The sequence below is a fragment of the Saimiri boliviensis genome, chromosome 8 (genome assembly GCF_048565385.1).
Source record: "Saimiri boliviensis isolate mSaiBol1 chromosome 8, mSaiBol1.pri, whole genome shotgun sequence".
Lineage (NCBI taxonomy): Eukaryota > Metazoa > Chordata > Mammalia > Primates > Cebidae > Saimiri > Saimiri boliviensis.
The window spans coordinates 95,745,161-95,766,390 of record NC_133456.1 but is presented as its reverse complement, the minus strand read 5'-3'; the positions used below and the strand labels follow the sequence as shown (position 1 = coordinate 95,766,390).

Genomic DNA, 21,230 nt, shown 5'->3' with positions numbered 1-21,230 from the left:
GCGCGTGCCTGTAATCCTAGCTACTTAGGAGGCTGAGGCAGGAGAATTGCCTGAGCCCAGGAGGCGGAGGTTGCGGTGAGCCGAGATCGCGCCATCGCACTCCAGCCTGGGTAACAAGAGCGAAACTCCATCTCAAAAAAAAAAGAAAAAAAAAAATTCTGAAACCCTTTTCTTACAATAAAGTCTGCCTTGCCAGGCCATTTTCTCATGACTGGTTTTAAGATCCTATTTTGCTTTGTAAAGTCTGAAAATTGACCTTTTCATTTTCTTTTCCATTTGTGACCTAACATTCCTCATTCTTTCCAGAGCAAACTGTCGCCTCAGAATTTAAAAAAAAAAAAAAAATTAAAAATTAAAAATCACATTCCAGGCCGGGCACGGTGGCTCAAGCCTGTAATCCCAGCACTTTGGGAGGCTGAGGCAGGTGGATCACAAGGTCGAGAGATCGAGACCAACCTGGTCAACATGGTGAAACCCCGTCTCTACTAAAAATACAAAAAATTAGCTGGGCATGGTGGCGCGTGCCTGTAATCCCAGCTACTCAGGAGGCTGAGGCAGGAGAACTGCCTGAACCCAGGAGGCGGAGGTTGCAGTGAGCCGAGATGGTGCCATTGCACTCCAGCCTGGGTAACAAGAGTGAAACTCCGCCTCAAAAAAAAAAAAAAAAAAACACATTCCATCACTAGGAAAAGGAAAGCATATTAATATATTTTTAAAAAACGATGACTAGGGCTGCTTCCTGAAAGCTGGTGAAGCACTTTTGTGCTAATTTTTAAAGGGAATCTCTTCCTCTGAATCAATAGAGCCCACACCAGGGCTTTCAGCTTGGGGCACCAAGTTCAGATCCTACTTCATCCTCAGACAAGTACACTGTGTGTGAGTAATCCACATAATCACACATGGTAGTCCTGGATTGTGCCCAGGTAACACGTATGTGTATTGCACAATTTTCCTGAGTAGACACCTGGCGCTGTTGTTTTCTTGATTATTCTCTCTGGGAACTTCCCACTCCAATCTCAGGGCGATTCAAATAGTTTCGCAGCTGCTGTTTGAACGTGCCCCTACTGCCAAAGGTGATGAGTGGAAAGAAGATGAAGTTCAAGCTTATGGCTGGGCATGGTGGCTCACGCCTGTAATCCCAGCACTTTGGGAGGCTGAGGCAAGAGGATCAGTTGAGGCCAGGAGTCCAAGACCAGCCTGGGCAGCAGAGTGAGACCTCATTTCTTAACAACAACAAAAAATCAGGCATGGTGATGTGAGCCTGCAGTCCCAGCTATTTGGGAGGCTGAGATGAGAGGTCGAGGCTGCAGTAAACCACAGTGGGCTGTGATCACACCATTGCTCTCCAGCATAAGCAACAGAGAGACACCCTGTCTCAGAAGAAGAAGAAGAGGAAGAAGAAGAAGGAGAAGGAGAAGGAGAAGGAGAAGGAGAAGGAGAAGGAGAAGGAGAAGGAGAAGGAGAAGGAGAAGGAGAAGGAGAAGGAGAAGGAGAAGGAGAAGGAGAAGGAGAAGGAGAAGGAGAAGGAGAAGGAGAAGGAGAAGGAGAAGGAGAAGGAGAAGGAGAAGGAGAAGGAGAAGGAGAAGGAGAAGGAGAAGGAGAAGGAGAAGGAGAAGGAGAAGGAGAAGGAGAAGGAGAAGGAGAAGGAGAAGGAGAAGGAGAAGGAGAAGGAGAAGGAGAAGGAGAAGGAGAAGAGGGAGGAGGAGGAGGAAAAGGAGAAATTCAATTTGGACTAACCAGATTTTCTTTTTGAGAGATATGGATTTCGAACAGAAGGATTTCAATCTCAGATTGGGCTTCTTGAATGCAGTAGAAGGGAAAACTTGGGAGCTGAAATTGCCAGGCTCCCCACCATTTAGAAAGGGCAGCAAAGAAAACCTTTTGGCAAAGAAACAAGACATTTATTGAGAATGCTGCCTGGGTTCCTGCTTCCTTCCAAATGATTCATTCTAGTACTTTCTTAGGGCTGATTACTGATTGCATTTCTATTTTTGAATTCTGTAAGCCTGATTTTTTTTTAATTTGTTTTAAGTTTTGTTAGGGTTTTTTTTTTTTTTTTTTTTTTTGATGGAGTTTCGCTCTTTGCTGCCCAGGCTGGAGTGCAGTGATATTCACAAATTCAGCTATTTTACATGGCAGCCTGAACTCCTGGGCTCAGATGGTCCTCTTGGCTCAGCCTCCCGAGTAGCTGGGACTACATTGAACTTTTATTTTTCCCCCCACATCAGATGTGTAATGTGCCAACATCCTAACAAGGTTTGGTGGAGGCACATCTTACACATGCGTGTGAAAACCCAATCATTACGCTTATGAACTACAAAAGGATAAGAATTTTTTTTTTTTTTTTTTTTTTTTTTTTTTTTTTGAGATGGAATCTTGAACTGTCATGCCATGGTGCAATCTCAGCTCACTGCAACCTCTGCCTCCCGGGTTCACGTGATTCTCCTGCCTCAGCTTCCCAAGTACCTGGGATTACAGGCGCACACCACCATATCTGGCTAATTTTTTGTGTACTTAGTAGAGACGGGGTTTCACTATGTTGGCCAGACTGGTCTCAAACTCCTGACCTCAGGTAATCCACTCTCCTCGGCCTCCCAAAGTACTGGGATTACAGGTGTGAGCCACTGCACCTGGCCAGGATCAGAACTTTTAAATGTGTTTTGTTTAGTTGTGTCAGTCAGAAATCAGTCAGGAAACAAAATTACTATAGATATGTCAAGCTGTATGGGATTTATAAAACCATTGGAAGAGTTTGAGTCTCAAAGTTCAAGGAAGGTCATCTCTAGCTCCCAGTTCATCACTAGGTTTAGAGAATGAGGTACTTGTTATACTGGCCAGGCTAACTGCTCCAGAAACTGCTCTGTTACAAATGCTTACAATTTCTTACTGAAGTTGAAAAGGGAGGTAGAGGAGGAGATGTTGGAGGAGATGTCGATTCAGCAGTTTCCAAAATTAGCAAGAGATTAACTCATCTAAAAACCATACCACAGTTGGGCATGGTGACTCATGCCTGTAACTCCAGCATTGTGGGAGGCTGAGGCGGGCAGATCACTTGAGATCAGGAGTTTGAGACTATCCTGGCCAACATGGTGAAACCCCATCTCTACCAAAAAATACAAAAGTTACCTGGGCAAGGTGGCATGTGGGTAAAATCCCAGCTACTTGGGAGGCTGAGGCATAAGAATGGCTTGGCTTGAACCCGGGACATGGAGGCTGCAACAGAGCAAGCTCTGTCTTAAAAAAGAAAAAAAAAAAAAGAGGAAGAAGCAGAAGAAGGAGGAGGAGGAGGAGGAGGAGGAGGAGGAGGAGGAGGAGGAAGAGGAGGAGGAGGAGGAGGAGGAGGAGGAAGAAAGAAAGAAAGAAAGAAAGAAAGAAAGAAAGAAAGAAAGAAAGAAAGAAAGAAAAAAAAGAAAGGAGAGGAAATAATTGAGAGTTGTAAAATCCTAGAATGTCAGTTAATTCCCTGCTATGGAGTGAACTATGTCCATTCTAAATTCACATATGGGAGTCCTAACCCACAGTACTTTTAAAGATATAACTAAGATAAGGTCTTTAGGGTGGGGCCCTAATCCAATGTAAGTGGTGCCCTTCTGAGAAGAGGAAGAGAGGAAGAGACCCCAGGAACGTGCAGGTGACAGGACAGCAAGAAGACAACCATCTACAAGCTAGGAAGAGAGACTTCAGGGAAACCAACCCCGCCAACTTCTTGATCTTAGACCTCTAGCCTCCAAAACTATGCGAAATAAATTTCTGCTGTTTAAGCCACCCAGTCTGTGGTATTTTGTTACGGCATCCCTAGTAGAGTAATATACTCCTCCCTACCCCATTTTTATGGAGGAGATGGTCATGTCATATAGTGGTGATGGCGGTTGGGGGTGTGTGGGGTGACAGGGGTTGGGGAGGCAGGCGGATTTTGGGGGTAAACCCTGATTGCCTGCCCCTGGTTTCTTGCCACGATTTCTCACTGCTACTCTGCATTCTGGTCTGTTGACCACCCACTTCCAATGTAATGTACTAGGATGCTGTATTGTGAATTAACTTTGCAGAAGTCTGAGGCTCTCTCAGTATGCGGTGTGCCAGATAATAAGATCAACAATTATGTACCGAAATAATCCAAATTATGATTTCGCCTGGCACATCTCTTAATTATTCTGAAGTGAGTCTTTATGATCATCAGCAATCTGCTATTTCTGAGTGAGATACATGAAATTTCAATTTCCCTTCATGCATATGTGCCGAATTTTCAGTTACACATGGGTTCTCATGACCAAATTGATTAGTCTGACTAGACATCTATGAAATGAAATGAAATGTGCAAGGTTTGATTTACAGTTTTAGCCCAAGGAATACATCATTAGGTATATACAACCACTGTTATTCTTTACTCTGTTGGGATTTATTTGAAAGGCATTTCTTTGTAATTTATTTGAACAAAATCCACAGAAAAATACTAACTCAATAAAGAGTATAAAGGTGCACATTACGGGAGAGAAGTTAGACTGAAAAAGTTAACATCATGCCCTTAGTTTAGTGGTACAGTGTCTACCAGCAATTTTTTTTTTTTTTTTTTTTTTTTTGAGATGGAGTCTCACTCTTGTCACAGAAGCTGGAGTGCAATGGCACAATCTTGGTTCACTGCGATCTTCACTACTGGGTTCAATATATTCTTTTTCCTCAGCTCCTGAGTAGCTGGGATTACAGGCACTTGCTACCATTCCCGACTAATTTTTGTATTTTTAGTAGAGACAGGGATTCACCGTGTTGGCCAGGCTGGTCTCGAACTCCTGACCTCACGTGGTCCACCTGGCTTGGCCTCCCAAAGTGCTGGGATTACAGGCATGAGCCATGGCACCCAGCCTTACCTACAATTCTTAATGTTAACTCAAACTTTTAGTCAGTTTTATACTTTTTGTCATAGAGCAAAGGCAACAAAAATAGATAATTTTTCATTTTTTATTATTTGAAGCATAGAATTGTTTTCCTGCTTGCATTTTCTTTGTCTAGCTTCATCAAGGTATACTTTATTTATTTAGAAACAGAGTCTCACTTTTTCACCCAGACTGGAGTGCAGTTTCACCATCGCCATCACAGCTCACTGCAACCTCAACCTCCTGGTCTCCTCCCGCCTCAGCCTTCCTAGTAGCTAGGGACACAGGCACCAGCCACCATACCCAGCTCAGAGGTATAATTTAGTTACAATAAGAGGCACAGATTTTGTTTGTTTGTTTGTTTGTTTAGATGGAGTCTCTCTGTAGCCCAAGCTAGAGGCAGTGGTATGATCTCAGTACACTGCAACCTCCAAAATTCTCGTCTCAGCCACTCGAGTAGCTGAGATTACAGGTGCATGCCACCATGCCTGGGTAAATTTTTTTTTTTTTTTTTTGAGACAGAGTTTCGCTCTTGTTACCCAGGCTGGAGTGCAATGGCGTGATCTCGGCTCACCACAACCTCCGCCTCCTGGGTTCAAGCAATTCTCCTGAATGCCTGAATGGATCACGAGGTCAGGAGATCGAGACCATCCTGGCTAACACGATGAAACCCCGTCTCTACTAAAAATACAAAAAATGAACCGGGCGGTGACGCAGGCCTACTATAATCCCAGCTACTTGGGAGGCTGAGGCAGGAAATCGCCTGAGCCGGGAGGCCGACGAGATGGCGCCATCGCACTCCAGCCTGGGCAACAAGAGTGAAACTCCGCCTGGGGGGAGGGGAATCCATATATGTATTATTTTACCTTTGAATCTAAAACGTCTCTAGAAATACATGATCAAGAATAGTCCTATTAGGTATTGTACTGAAAATACTGGAAGACATGAACTAGTGTCTCATGAGGTATCATATTTTAGGTAGAATTACAGGTTGACACAATTGGAAGGCACCTTGGGAAGTGATTCAATCCACCGTATCATTAATATGTTCCAGCAGGAGTTACCATATCTAAACCAGCATAGCTATACGAGAAAGGGTGGAGGAAACAATTTTATATATATATATATATATATATGTATATATATATATATATATATATATATATATATATATATATATTTTTTTTTTTTTTTTTTTTTTTTTTTTTTGAGACGGAGTTTCGCTCTTGTTACCCAGGCTGGAGTGCAATGGCGTAATCTCGGCTCACCGCAACCTCCGCCTCCTGGGTTCAGGCAATTCTCCTGCCTCAGCCTCCCGAGTAGCTTGGATTACAGGCATGTGCCACCATGCCCAGCTACTTTTTTGTATTTTTAGTAGAGACGGGGTTTCACCATGTTGACCAGGATGGTCTCGATCTCTTGACCTCGTGATCCACCCGCCTCGGCCTCCCAAAGTGCTGGGATTACAGGCTTGAGCCACCGCGCCCGGCCGGAAACAATATATATTATTGAAGAACCGGGTGTGGTGATTCCTCTCTGTAACCCTAACTGCTCAGGTGGCTGAGGTGGAAGGATCACTTATTTGAGCCCAGGAATTTGTGACCTGCCTGGGTAACATACCTAAAACAAACAAAAGAATTTGGCTGAGGGCAGCAGTAGCTCAGGTCTATAATCCCAGCCCTTTGGGAGTCCAAAGCAGAAGGATTGCTAGTGGCCAAGAATTCCAGACCAGCCTGGGCGACATGGTGAGGACACAACCCAAACCCCCGCCGAACCTACAAAAAAAACACACATACATCATTAAACGCAAAAAGTGTTCCTAGTCTCAGTAAGTATCTTCCTTTGGTGTTTTGAGAAACAACTCCAAGATTTAAAGCAAGAGTGTTTTGGGTTCACTGACTATTAGCTCTGCCGCTTCCTAAATTGTGGCACCTTGGGCAAGGCGGTTAATATGAGTCTGAATTTCATCGTTGGTAAACACCCTACAGCGTTTTAGGACTATGTGTGATATGCTTGGCGAATACCGGGCACACAGTAACGGGCAGTCTTTATTCCCAGAACAGCGCTCAGCATTCATAAAAGACCCCAAAATTAGTAAGCATCGGGGTTAAGAATTTAGACCCCAGTTCTCTGATTCCAGCCCAGTCACACCAGGATAGCGCTCAACGACACCATTGACGAATCGTCCCTTACACTAGAAGCGGATGTGGTATTTCAGAGGAACACGACAAGCCGCCCGCTGGGAAGGAGGAATTTCCGCCGCACGGCGGGCGCTTCCGCCGGACACAGACGCCGAACCGGAAGAGCTGGCAGGAACGCGGGCCGCAGCTGGGAGGTGCCTGGAAGCGCGGCGAAGCGGAGGACTACATTTCCCATAAGCCCGCGGGGCAGGGCGAGGGGCGGGCGTCGGGGACACTACTGGACTGGCCTTGCCCGGCAAGACCAAGGTAAATGCCGGTGCTGCGGCTCCGAGGGAAGAGTAACTTACGATCTGCGCCTCGATTTTTACTAGTAATCCTCCTAACCCATCCCCCGAACTGACAAAGGCGACTCTTCCATCCGGGAGACTTTGGGATTTCCGGGCCACAGGACTCCACCATCACAACCTTAGCCAGTCCCCCCACCAACGTTGGGTCTGGTACACTTACCAAATGCCTAAGGACGCTGGGGTTTGCGCTAGTAAGTTGAAGGCCCAGGGTACCCCCTTTCTAGGGTTGATGATCCATAAAGGCTCCTCATTGGCCACTCCCTCCACGCCCAGTCTCTTACTTTTATTCATTTATTTTTTTAAATTAATTGGTTTCTTAGAGACAGGGTTTCGCCATGTCGCCCAGGCTGGTCTTGAACTCCTGGCCTCAAGCGATCCTCCCCACTCTGCCTCTCAAAGTGTAGGGATTACAGGTGTGAGCCACGTGAGCCCGCAGTCTCCTATTAAATCCGCCTTGTGGTGATTAGCTCCCTGGGGCTGGGTGGAAAGCTAGTGGAGGGGAAGGCCCCCTCCGTCCCAGCCCAGTTTAGGAGCCGGCGAACTCCCCTCTCCTTTGGCTGCTGCTCAGGCGTCTTTGGTTCAGGCCAAGGACTGTTGAGCACCTCCATCTAAGGCCCCCAATGCTTTCCTCCATCTACCCTTTAGAGTGGCGTCACGGTTGCCACTGGAGAGGCTAAGTGACTTGCCCTAGGTCACAGAACTTAAATGGCAGAACTGGGGGTTCGCACAGAACCTGTCCCGACTCAAAACCCTTGGCTTAGGCCCCATTAACTTCCTCAAACCTTAACCCAGGAGAGTTCAGGCGCTGGGGAACGCGGAGTCATTTTTGCTGCCCAGCGGAGCCGTCGCGCGCAGCTTCCGGCCCAGGCGCAGACCCAAATCCGCATCCCCAGCGCTCGTCCACCCGGCTGCCAGAGCCGACATATCGGTCCGGCCTCGGTTTCCCCCTTCTGAACAAAAGTGAGCACAGGTTGCTCCCCGCACAGAGCCGGGGCTGTGGCACCCTGGAGGGTTCTCTCTCCTCCTTTCCCCGCTTCCCGGGCCCTCCTCTGGGGACGGACTGACCGCGCGCGTCCTCGCCGCGGCGGCGGGGCCGGTGGGTGGGGTTTGCTGCACTGCCGCTGCGGCGGCGGCGGCGCCAGTGGGTCCTCCGGTGACTCCGGGGCGGGGCTGTGGGGAGGGCGCGGACTGACAGACGGACTCCAGCGGAATGGGGGGTGTGGCTGCTCCGCCAGGGTCCCCCGGGTGGGAGAGAGGCTCCACGGCCACCGGTGCCCGGACCCCCTCTGCCTTCTGCTAGACATGCTCTTCCTCTCGGTGAGTTCTTTTGCTGTCGTCGCGGGCCGGACTCGTGGCCTTAGTCACGCCCTGGGAGAGGAGGAAGGAGCCGAGCCGTCTCGATCCGTGTAGCCTGGATGGGGCAGGGCAAAGGGGAACTGACCCGCTACGCTCCCGGGCCTTCTCCTTTTGGGGCATGTTGATCCGCGGCTGCGCTCCATGTTCCAGTTTCATGCAGGCTCCTGGGAAAGCTGGTGCTGCTGCTGCCTGATTCCCGCCGACAGACCTTGGGACCGGGGCCGGCGCTGGCGGTTGGAGATGGCGGACACGCGATCCGTGCATGAGACCAGGTTTGAGGCAGCGGTGAAGGTGATCCAGAGTTTGCCAAAGAATGGTACGTGTGCTGGGCCCCAGCTGCAGACGCCTCCTGCAGAGAGGCCCGAGGCCCCGACTTACCTCCTTTCACTTTCTGGTTCTAGTGTTATTTAGCCTACTTTTTTTTTTTTTTTTCCTGTGTAGGGGCTATGTAGTGAAAGAGGTGCTATTGAAAATGAGTTAATTACCTTTTGATCTTCCAAACCGGAGAAAGAGATAATATCCAGGTTTTAAGTAGTTCATATTGTTGAAAACAAAAGTCTTGTCACTTAATGACTGCGGATTTGGGTGTTTAAAAAAAAATCTGGGATGGGGGATGCCTAATGAACACTTACAAGGTCTACCAGCTTAAGCCCTCTGAAAACTTTTGATACGAAGGCACGGAAAGAAAGAACCATAGCCAATTGTGAAATGATTTCTCTTTATTTTTATAAATATATATTTACTATCTTTGTGTTTGCTATTCCATTGTACAGCGTTCTTTTTTTTAATACTCATATTGGACCTTCTTTGCAGCTTGTGAGAAAGAAAGTCATTGGAGTTGCTGATCTCTTGTATTTAATGCGTTATTTCTCTGGCTGCTTTTTAGATTTCTATCCTCGGTTTTCAGCAATTTCACTAGTAGGTGTGGTTTTTCTTCGTATTTACCCTGTTCACAATTTGCAGCGATTTTTGAATTTGTAATTTTATGTCATAGACCAATGCAAAGTTTTTGGCCTTTTTTCTATTCTTTCTTTCTTTTTTTTTTTTTTTTTGAGACAGAGTCTCACTCCATCGCCCGGGCTGGAGTGCAGTGGCACCATCTCAGCTCATAGTAACCTCCGCCTCCCGAGTTCAAGGGATTCTCTTCCCTCAGCCTCCCGAGTAGCTGGGATTACAGGCAACCGCTACTACGCCGAGCTAATTTTTTGTATAGACAGGGTTTCGCCATGTTGGCCAGGTTGGTCTAAAACTCCTGACCTCGTGATTCGCCCGCCTGGGCCTCCCAAAGTGCTGGGATTACAGGTGTGAGCCACCACGCCGGGCCCTTGTTAAATATTTTTCTTTGTTCTAAGTGCAGAACTTTAGAGAGGAAGACTTACTTTTCAATTCATATCCTTCTACATTATATGAATTATATTTCACAATAAACATATTTTAAAAGTAATTTTAGGTACTACTACTGTGCCACAGTTGTAAAACTAACCAAATACAATAATAATACATTACTATAGTATTTACTATTATGCTTTCTGTTTTCATTAATTATCATTTGGCTAGGTAACGAATATTCAACACAAATCATTCAACAAAAATTCATTAAATGCAGATTCAGAAAGTTTGAAAAACAAATATACACAAAATAGTGTTCCATTTGTAATTTTATCTTTTTTTTTCTTCCATGGTGTTATCTGAACCTTTTGTAATTCCAAACATTCTATTTTAGGACTAAAAGATAAGAAAGAATAAACAAAATATAAATAAATAATATATGACCTTATTTAGGTATTGATTTTTTAAGTCTCTGATTATTAGAGCTTATAGAAAGGTATGATTCTAAGAGTTTTATGTAAGCATATGTTTACCCTTTCTCCTAAAGCACACGTTTTTATATTTTTTTTTTTGAATACAGGTAAAGCTAGACTGATGTCTCTAGGCCACTATCCCTGTTGACATTACATACCACTTATTAGGAAACCCATATAAATCAAAGTACAGTTTGTATTTACATAACATTTAAGAAAGTATTGCAAAATTGAGATACCTATCAAATGGTAACTATGTTGGACAATATCTGGTATACTGTTATCCCCTGAAATTAAGTTGATATTAATTGAAGCAGAAGTTTGTCATGATGAATTGTTATAAATATTTTTGTAATACTACTTTTAAACCATTTAATTTGCTCTGAACCATTTGCGAAGAGCAAGATTTGCAGTTTTTTGTTTCTTGTTGCTCAATATTTATTTGAGGCCTGAAGTAGTAACGGATCCTGTGGTGTCTATGTTTGGTATGACCTTAACTTTTCAAAATTAAAATTCTTGGATAATATTTCAGACACATGTTAAATCTATCATGTATGAGCCCCTTGAGGACAGACTCAGAGTGCCTTACACACAGACTACACTCAACAAATGTATGTTTTTGGCCGGGCGCCGTGGCTCAAGCCTGTAATCCCAGCACTTTGGGAGGCCGAGGCGGGTGGATCACGAGGTCGAGAGATCGAGACCATCCTGGTCAACATGGTGAAACCCCGTCTCTACTAAAAATACAAAAAATTAGCTGGGCGTGGTGGCACGTGCCTGTAATCCCAGCTACTCCTGTAAACCCAGGAGGCGGAGGTTGCGGTGAGCCGAGATCGTGCCATTGCACTCCAGCCTGGGTAACGAGAGCGAAACTCCGTCTCAAAAAAAAAAAAAATGTATGTTTTTGTTCTTTTAATATCATTCACCTAAGCCAATAAACTTATTTGGTTGACTTACTGAAGATATTTTGAGATTAGACTATTGATGTTTTTTTTTTTTTTTTTTTTTGAGACGGAGTTTCGCTCTTGTTACCCAGGCTGGAGCGCAATGGCACGATCTCAGCTCACCGCAACCTCCGCCTCCTGGGTTCAGACAATTCTCCTGCCTCAGCCTCCTGAGTAGCTGGGATTACAGGCACGCACCACCATGCCCAGCTAATTTTTTGTATTTTTAGTAGAGACGGGGTTTCACCATGTTGACCAGGATGGTCTCGATCTCTTGACCTCGTGATCCACCCGCCTCGGCCTCCCAAAGTGCTGGGATTACAGGCTTGAGCCACCGCGCCCGGCCGACTTTTGATGTTTTAAATTTAGATTTGTGTTATTTAAATGAGTGACCACTAAAACTGTGGTTTCTCCATTTTTTTCCCTCTGCTGTATAAAGGATTGTCACATTAAAATACTGTACCTATTAGGTACTCCTAAATGTACACATATTATACAGCTAATTATTATTGTGATTTGAGAATTAATTATGAACTCTTGGCCAAACTGGAAACACCAGCTGTGTGGTAATTTCCACAGCTTTTTTTTCTTTTTTGAGATGGAGTCTTGCTCAGCTGCCCAGGCTAGAGCAGTGGAGCAGTCTTGGCTCACTGCAACTACCGTTTCCCAGGTTCAAGCAGTTCTCCCATCTCAGCCTCCCGAGTAGCTGATTACAGGCACCGGACATCATGCCCTACTAGTATTTTTGTATTTTAGTAGAGATGGGGTTTCACCATGTTGACCAGGCTCGTCTTGAACTTCTGACCTCAGGTGATCCACCCACCTGGGCCTCCCAAAGTGCTAGGATTGCAGGCGTGAGCCACTGCTCCCAGCCCACAGATCTTATAAACTGCTAGCTTATTCAATTTACAAACTTTAAAAATATCTTGTTACAATTTTTATTTTTATAATTTTGTCATAAAGATAATATACACTGATGTTTAAAACCTTTTTATTGATTTCCAGTAGCTCTGAAGGTCACTTAAATAAATAAAAAAAAACTTTTAAAAAATAGATAAACAAAAAGGAAAATAATCTGTATAGTTACTATCCAAAGATAGTCTTTAAACATTTTGATGTTTATCTTTCTACTGTACTTTTTATGTATATAAATATTTTGCGAAGATGTATCATGTTATATACGTTGTTTTTAAACTTTTTTTTTTTAATGTATAGTGGATCATGGAACTTACACTATTATTTATATTTTTCTACAATATAACTTTTTAGGGCCAGAGTTATAAATTATCCTGTTATAGTTAATATCATAATTATTTAAACAGTTATTTCCTATGAAACATTAACATTCCAATTTTTCAATTATTGAGAATATTGCAACTTATAGCACTTAATACAATTTGAATTTTTTTTTTTTTTTGAGACAGGGTCTTTTTCTGTCACCTAGGCTGTAGTGCAGTGGCGTGATCACAGCTCACTGCAGCCTTGACCTCCCAGGCTCAGGAGATCCTCCCCGCTTAGCCTCCTGAGTAGCTAGGACTACAGGGTGTGCTATCACACCCAGCTGATTTTTTTTTCTTTTTTTTTTTTTTGTAGAGACAGGGTTTTGCTCTGTTGCCCAGGCTGGCCTTGAACTCCTGGGGTCAGGCGATTTGCCCACCTCAGCTTTACAAAGTGCTTCGATTACAGGGGTGAGCCACCACACCTGACCAATCTGAAAATTTTAAACATGTAAAAAGTTATAGATATGCTAGAAACATATATGAAGAATTATTCTCAAAGAAATGGATATTTCCAAAATTACAGAGGTAGGAGTGAGAAATCTATTTTATCTTGGATTAATTCTTTTTCTACCATAGTATATACTATTTGGCTTTAGCCCCAAATTCCTTATATACTGATAATTTGAAATTTGGCAGGGTATACATGCAACTTTTTCACTTATGCTAGTCAGTTTTGATTTGTCATAAATTTTGAATAAAAATACACTTTTTAAAATGGTTGCATAATAATAGTTATTCAATATTTTAGTATGTTTTTAAAGAGACATTAGCTGGTTATTCTGGTTATATCTACAGCGTATCTCTTCATTTATTCTTTTATTTATTGAACCATTTTAGGCATTGCTATTAAAATTTAAAATCTCAGAGTGTTTTGAAATCAAAGAAGCAAGCAACTAACAGAGCCACAACTTTTGTTTCTATAACATAGAAATTAATCGTTATCTAAAGTATTAATGAAATACAAAATCACTATGAGTATAGCTAAGTTAATATGTAACCTTAGATTATCTGTTGTATTCCCCAGATGATCTATATATAATGTTTTATATTCTGTGTTTACAACAGGTTCATTCCAGCCAACAAATGAAATGATGCTTAAATTTTATAGCTTCTATAAGCAGGCAACTGAAGGACCCTGTAAACTTTCAAGGCCTGGATTCTGGGATCCTATTGGAAGATATAAATGGTAATTTTTTGTGTAGAGCAAGAATTTAAATTTTAATGACGTAATTATCATATGGCTACTACTTCAGCGGTTATATATTATTCTGTGCAGAAAGTGTCCTAGGTATTAGGTACAATTTTTATCCTCCAGGTTTTTTTCTTTTTTCCTTTTGTTGCCCAGGAGGGAGTGCAGTGGCAGGATCTCGGCTCACTGCAACCTCTGCCTCTTGGCTTCAAGCGATTCTCCTGCCTCAGCTTCCTGAGTAGCTGGGATTACAGGCTCGCTACCATGCCCAGCTAATTTTCATATTTTTAATAGAGACAGGGTTTTGCTATGTTGGCCAGGCTGGTCTGGAACTCCTGGCCTCAAGTGATCGCTCACTTCAGCCTCCTGAAGTGCTGGGATGATAGATAGGAGTGAATTGCCATGCCCAGCCTCTCCAGGTGTTCTTTTTTTTTTTTTTTTTTTTTTTGAGACGGAGTTTCGCTCTTGTTACCCAGGCTGGAGTGCAATGGCGCGATCTCGGCTCACCGCAACCTCCGCCTCCTGGGTTCAGGCAATTCTCCTGCCTCAGCCTCCTGAGTAGCTGAGATTACAAGCACACGCCACCATGCCCAGCTGATTTTTTGTGTTTTTAGTAGAGACGAGGTTTCACCATGTTGACCAGGATGGTCTCGATCTCCTGACCTCGTGATCCACCTGCCTCGGCCTCCCAAAGTGCTGGGATTACAGGCTTGAGCCACCGCGCCCGGCTCCAGGTGTTCTCTTTTTTTTTTTTTTTTTTTTTTTTTTTGAGACGGAGTTTCGCTCTTTGTTACCCAGGCTGGAGTGCAATGGCACGATCTCGGCTCACCGCAACCTCCGCCTCCTGGGTTCAGGCAATTCTCCTGCCTCAGCCTCCTGAGTAGCTGGGATTACAGGCACGCACCACCATGCCCAGCTAATTTTTGTATTTTCAGTAGAGGCGGGGTTTCACCATGTTGACCAGGATGGTCTCCATCTCTTGACCTTGTGATCCGCCCGCCTCGGCCTCCCAAAGTGCTGGGATTACAGGCTTGAGCCACCGCGCCCGGCAACAGTTGATATTCTTAATGCAATTGAAGCCTTAACAAATGTCTGACAAAAGTCTTTTAGACTGTACATTATGAACAGAATATGTTAATTGGTAAAGCATGTTATAACACCCACACTTTTTTTTTTTTGACACAGGGTCTCACTCCCATCACTCAGGCTGGAGTGCAGTGGCACGATCACGGCTCACTGCAACCTCTGCCTCCTGGGCTCAAACAATCCTCCCACCTCAACCTCCCTAGTAGCTGGGACTACACATGAGTGTCACCACACCCGGCTAATTTTTTAAAAGTTTTTCTAGACATGGGGTTTGTCTGTGTTGCCCAGGCTGGTCTCAAATTCCTGGACTCAAGTGATCCACCTGCCTTGGCTGGGATTACAGGTGTGAACCACCTCAAAGCATCGGTTTGGTTTTTGTTTTTGTTTTTGAGATGGAGTCTTCTCCATTGCCCAGGCTGGAGCGCAGTCGTGCTGTTTTGGCTTACTGCAACCTCCGCCTCCCAGGTTCAAATATTTCTCCTGCCTCAGTTTCCTGAGTAGCTGGGATTACAGGGGTGTGCCACCATGCTTTGCTAATTTTTGTATCTTTAGTAGAGATGGGGTTTCACCATGCTGGACAGGCTTGTTTCAAACTGCTGACCTCAAGTGATCTGCCCACCTCAGCTTCCCACAGTGCTGGTATTACAGGCTGAGCCACTGTGCCCAGCCCAGTTTTTTTTTTTAACCCACACATTGTGATGCTCAGTTTCTTTTTTTTTTTTTTGAGACGGAGTTTCGCTCTTGTTACCCAGGCTGGAGTGCAATGGCGTGATCTCGGCTCACCGCAACCTCCGCCTCCTGGGTTCAGGCAATTCTCCTGCCTCAGCCTCCTGAGTAGCTGGGATTACAGGCACTCACCACCATGCCCGGTTGATTTTTTTGTATTTTTAGTAGAGACGGGGTTTCACCATGTTGACCAGGATGGTCTCGATCTCTTGACCTTGTGATCCACCCGCCTCGGCCTCCCAAAGTGCTGGGATTACAGGCTTGAGCCATCGTGCCCGGCCGATGCTCAGTTTCTTTACCCTGCACTGGAAGTGCCATAAGTTTGTTTCAAGATTTCTCAGTACTCTACTTTTCTCTAAGATCTTTATGAGTAGTCATACAATAATAGGTTAAATGAAATAGTAATATGTTATTATTTAATATAACTTAATTTTAGTAATATTTGATTTGCCCATTTTAAGAAGATATAATTATTTGCTTCATGTTTTTCCCCTAGAATTGACCTTTGGTGGAGTTAAACTCCTGGGAAAAACATATTAAAAGGGAGGTTTACACATCAGGCAAAAATTTGAAAGAACTATTATTGTTTAGGGGTTTAAAAATTGCCTACTCCTCACATTTTCAGTATTCTAGAAGTGGTAAATTAGTTCCATTTTTAGTTCACATATACAAGTTAGGCTCTTATTTAAATTAATGGAACTTTTTAACCAAAATGTCTGTTCATTTACAATATGCCTGGCTGGGCGCAGTGGCTCATCCCTGTAATTCCAGCACTTTGGGAGGCCAAGGCCTATGGATCACGTGAGGTCAGTAGTTCGAGTAGTTCGAGGTCAGTAGTTTGAGACCAGCCTGGCCAACATGTAGAAACCCCGTCTCTACTAAAATACGAAAACTAGCTGGGTGTGGTGGTGCTTGCCTGTAGTCCCAGTTACTTGAGAGGCTGAGGCAGGAGAATCGCTTGAACCCGGGAGTGGAGGTTGCAGTGAGCCAAGATCACACCACTGCACTCTAGCCTGGGTGACAGAGCGAGACTGCATCTCAAAAAAAAAAAAACAAAAAAAAACCATGCCTGCATGTTACAGCTCTTTTAGAATTTTTCTGGCAGGCTTGTGGTCTTTATTGAAAGCCCATTTAGAAATTTATATTAAAAAGGAAAAGAAAAAAATAAAACATGTCTGTGACAATTAAGGTGGTCTTCTACATTTGATCTTAGCTAAAAGCCTGAGAAGCAATAATGTCATCTTCTAAAATGTTTATTTCTGTTACTGTTCTTTGTAATAATATAAAAACTTTGACAAGTTCTTAGCAAATATTTATGAATATTCTATAGTCTCTGGTATATTACTACATAGATGGGTTATATACTTATTTGTTTTAAATACTATTTAATTTACTAGTTTATTTGCTATGTTGATTTTCTTCATGGTGGAACATTTAAGGCAATCCTGTTATGACTTTATGTAGAGCTCGTTTTAATTAATAACCCTATAGCATCAACTAAAAATTGTATTCTGAGCAATTAAAAATCAGGTGTCTCTTTGCCATCATGTGGCTATTTTCATTTCTAGGGATGCTTGGAGTTCACTGGGTGATATGACCAAAGAGGAAGCCATGATTGCATATGTTGAAGAAATGAAAAAGGTAGGGAAAATAATTCACAGTTAAAAAGAAAATTCAGAGCAACTCTAATTTAATTTGGCTTATTAGACAAATTAGCTGCTTTGTTTTAAGGAGATTGTAGTATGTTACACAACAGAATCTAGATTACTGGATTTATAGGACTTTTCTGTCACATGAAGTCCATCTTAAGGTAAGTGTTTTTTCCTTCAGATGTATCACACTGTGATGATGTGATGTTTTATTTTATTTATTTATTTATTTTTTGAGCAAGAGTCTTACTCTGTTGCCCAGGCTGTAGTGCAGTGGCGCGATCTTGGCTCACCGCAACTTCCGCCTCCTTGATTCAAATGATTCTTCTGCTTCAGCCTCCTAAGTAGCTGGGACTACAGGCACGCACCACCATGTGCGGCTATTTTTTGTATTTTTAATAGAGACAGGATTTTACCATATTGGCCAGGCTAGTCTTGAACTCCTGACCTTGTGATCCACCTGCCTCGGCTTCCCAAAGTGCTGGGATTACAGGTGTGGGCCACCTTGCTTGGCTGTGATGTATTATTTCGTTTTTGTTTTGAGACAGCATCTCGATCTGTCCCCCAGGCTGAAGTACAGTGGTGCAGTCTTGGCTCACTGCAACCTCCGCCTCCCAGGTTCAAACGATTCTCCTGCCTCAGCCTCTGAGTAGCTGGGACTACAGGAGCAAAACACCACGCACAGCTAATGTTTGGATTTTTAGTAGAGATGTGGTTTTGCCATGTTGTCCAGGCTGGTCTCGAGCTTCTGACCTCAAGTGATCCACCTGCCTCAGTCTCCCAAAGTGCTGGGATTATAGGCATGAGCCACTGCACCCAGCTTGTGGTTTTTTTTTGTTTTTTTAGTCTTCCCAATCTTTCTCTATAGTTAACTTCTGGAGAAAGTGTAGAAATAGTAATCTTTGAAAATATTAAAGTCCTGCCAGGCACGGTGGCGCACGCCTGTAATCCCAGCACTTTGGGAGGCCGAGGCGGGTGGATCACGAGGTGAAGAGATCAAGACCATCCTGGTCAACATAGTGAAACCCCGTCTCTACTAAAAATACAAAAAATTAGCTGGGCATGGTGGCGCGTGCCTGTAATCCAAGCTACTTGGGAGGCTGAGGCAGGAGAATTGCCTGAACCCAGGAGGCGGAGGTTGCGGTGAGCCGAGATGGCGCCATTGCACTCCAGCCTGGGTAACAAGAGCGAAACTCCGTCTCAAAAAAACAAAAAAGAAAATATTAAAGTCCCTTACTCAGGAGTCTAGAAAGTACCTGGACTCTCTTCAAAGTATTTCTGCTTTGAAACTTTTTACTTAGTTCAACAATGTTCTCATGTACGTTTTCACTCATAAATTGAGGTGGGTATTCTCATCACTGGACTTCTCTGTAAGAAGTCACATTTTTCTGCTTTCCTTCAGAAGCAGAATAAGATACAAAAGTTTTCAAGTTCTCTGCTAACTAGTAAGGAGGGGTGTTCACTATTAACTAGCTCTTTTAAGTGTATCAGAGGCATTCTTTTGAGAGCAAGTGTATGAAGAAATCATGGATTTTAAAGATGATCATAGAGACTTTTTTTTTTGTTTGAGACAGAGTCTTGCTCTGTTGCCCAGGCTGGAGTGCAGTGATCTCAGATGACTGCAACCTTTGTCTCCTGGGTTTAAGAGATTCTCCTGCTTCAGCCTGCCAAGTAGCTGGGATTGCAGGTGCATGCCACCATGTCTGGCTTATTTTTGTATTTTTAGTAGAGATGGGGTTTCACCATGTTGGCTAGGCTGGTCTCAAACTCCTGACCTCAGGTAATCCACCCACCTCAGCCTCCCAAAGTGCTGGGATTACAGGCGTAAGCCGCTGTGCCTGGCTGAGACTTTTTATAAAGAACCATTTTTATGTTAGACATGGATCAGAAGTTGTGAAATCTACGTTTGATAATCTTAGGTAAATTATCTTTGAACATAATCTGTAAAAAGGAATAATTTTTTACCATATGGTTTGATAGTATTAATCTCTGTAGTAATTTTTATTTGTTGTTACTAGATTTAGACTCGTTTTTTGTTGTTGTTTTCTTTTTAAATTTCTTTCACATAGTTGTGCCCTTTGTTGCATTCTTGCAGTTTTTATTCGGTGGACTTTGTAATAGAGGGCAGAGTTTAAGTTCCTTTGGCTGTTGACTACGTCAGCAACACCATAACAAACAGACCTTTCAAAAGCAGAGAAAGAAAGATCATCTAAAGCCTTTTGGTTTCATAACTATTTGTCTCACTTTTTTTAAACCTTAAATGTATTTATAATTTTTAGGACATACTTCTATAACATAAAGCTGAATTGACACATTAAGTAAAATTTACCCATTTTTTCTATTCAATTGTGTTAATTGGTCGTATAGCCAGTTTAAAGTGGGAGGACGATGAAGCAATGTGTGTTCTGCCTTTTTCCCCTAGAAAGATTAAAACTGTATTGCTGCTAAAATGCCTGTAACTCCTTCTGTAATTAAAATAATTTAATCTTGTCATTCACACTTTAAAAATTTCACTGTATATTGTGAATATGACAAAGTTAACGGTACAGTTTTAGAGATAAACCTAAACATATCAAGATATCTGTAAATTGAAAATGTGGTTACTCTTTTGAATTATTTTTAGTTTAGCTTTATGGCTATCAATAAAAAAAATTGCATCTTTCTAAATAATTTTGCAAGATAGTACATTATCCCAAAGATCTGATTATTGAATTTGGGACTTATTCTAATTGCAATAATTTACTAACTGAAGCACTTGTTAAATTAGCTCCTTAAATATAATTCATCAATTACTATAGTATTGCTCTTTGTCATTATTCTTTTTTTTATTTGAGACAGAATGTGGGGTCTGGTTCTGTAGCCCAAGCTGGAGTACAGTGGTGTGATCTTAGCTCATGTAACCTCTGCCTCCTGGGTTCAAGCAATTATTGAGCCTCAGCCTCCCAAGTAGCTGGGACTACAGATGCATGTCACCACACCCAGCTAATTTTTAGTATTTTTAGTAGAAATGGGGTTTCGTCATTTTGGCCAGGCTGGTCTCAAAATCCTGACCTCAGGTGATCCACTCGCTTTGGCCTCCCAAAGTGCTGGGATTACACTGTGCCCTGCCTGTCATTATTCTTTGTAGTATAAATCTCATTTTATGTCTTTTCTGTCAGAGATTTTAGCAACCTTATTAATTTAACTTATATTTTATAATAAATGATCTTTTGTAGAAATCGACTTTTCATAATTTATAAGTTGTCCCAATTTAAAAGAATAAAAAATTCTTTTAACACCAGCCGTGGTGGCTCACGCCTATAATCCTAGCACTTTGGGAGGCCAAGGTGAGTGGATCACTTGAGGTCAGGAGTTCAAGACCAGCCTGGCCAACATGGCAAAATCCTGTGTCTACTGAAAATACAAAAAAATTTGGCAGGCATGGTGGCGTGTGCCTATAATCCCAGCTACTAGGGAGGCTGAGGCAGGAGAACCGCTTGAACCTGGGAGGCGGAGGTTGCAGTGAGTTGAGATTGTGCCACTGCACTCCAGCCTGGGGAACAGAACAAGATTGTGTTTCAAAAAAAAAATTCTTTTAACATAATAGGATGATTTTTAGAAAATTGCTTTTCATAATTTATAAAGTGTCCCATAAAATGTCACTGAAAAAGTTGATGGAATAAAACACTATGGTCATATAATTTAATAGGATTTTAGCTTTGAGGAAAAGTAATGTGGTTTGAGGGGTGAGGGAAATCCATGTTTCATTCAGTAAGGTTTATTTTGATTCCTAATCAGAGGGAAGTATAAAATTATATATACATACATATATATATATTTATTTATTTATTATTATTATTTTT

The 21,230-nt window shown here is 42.8% G+C and overlaps 1 protein-coding gene and 2 non-coding genes across 9 annotated transcripts in view; 2 read left to right on the top strand and 1 right to left on the bottom strand.

Annotated features, from left to right (window-relative positions):
• Positions 1-2,222: 2,222 nt before the first annotated feature.
• On the bottom strand, positions 2,223-2,326 carry LOC120367668 (small nucleolar RNA U13). Its single transcript, XR_005581991.1, has one exon. It is a non-coding gene; the product is annotated as a small nucleolar RNA U13 (small nucleolar RNA).
• Positions 2,327-7,242: 4,916 nt separating this feature from the next.
• ACBD5 (acyl-CoA binding domain containing 5) overlaps positions 7,243-21,230 on the top strand; it is a 46,314-nt gene continuing 32,326 nt past the window's right edge. For 2 of the 7 annotated variants that reach the window (XM_010341262.2, XM_010341258.2), the window contains exons 1-4: positions 8,520-8,673; positions 8,873-9,028; positions 13,804-13,924; positions 17,308-17,380. In XM_010341262.2, the coding sequence (XP_010339564.1) occupies positions 8,953-9,028; positions 13,804-13,924; positions 17,308-17,380 (270 nt within the window). In that variant the 5' untranslated portion in view covers positions 8,520-8,673; positions 8,873-8,952. The other 5 variants (XM_010341257.3, XM_074404901.1, XM_010341259.3 and 2 more) reach the window with 5 other exon arrangements.
• LOC120367650 (U7 small nuclear RNA) lies at positions 16,811-16,870 on the top strand. The gene has a single exon (XR_005581977.1). It is a non-coding gene; the product is annotated as a U7 small nuclear RNA (small nuclear RNA).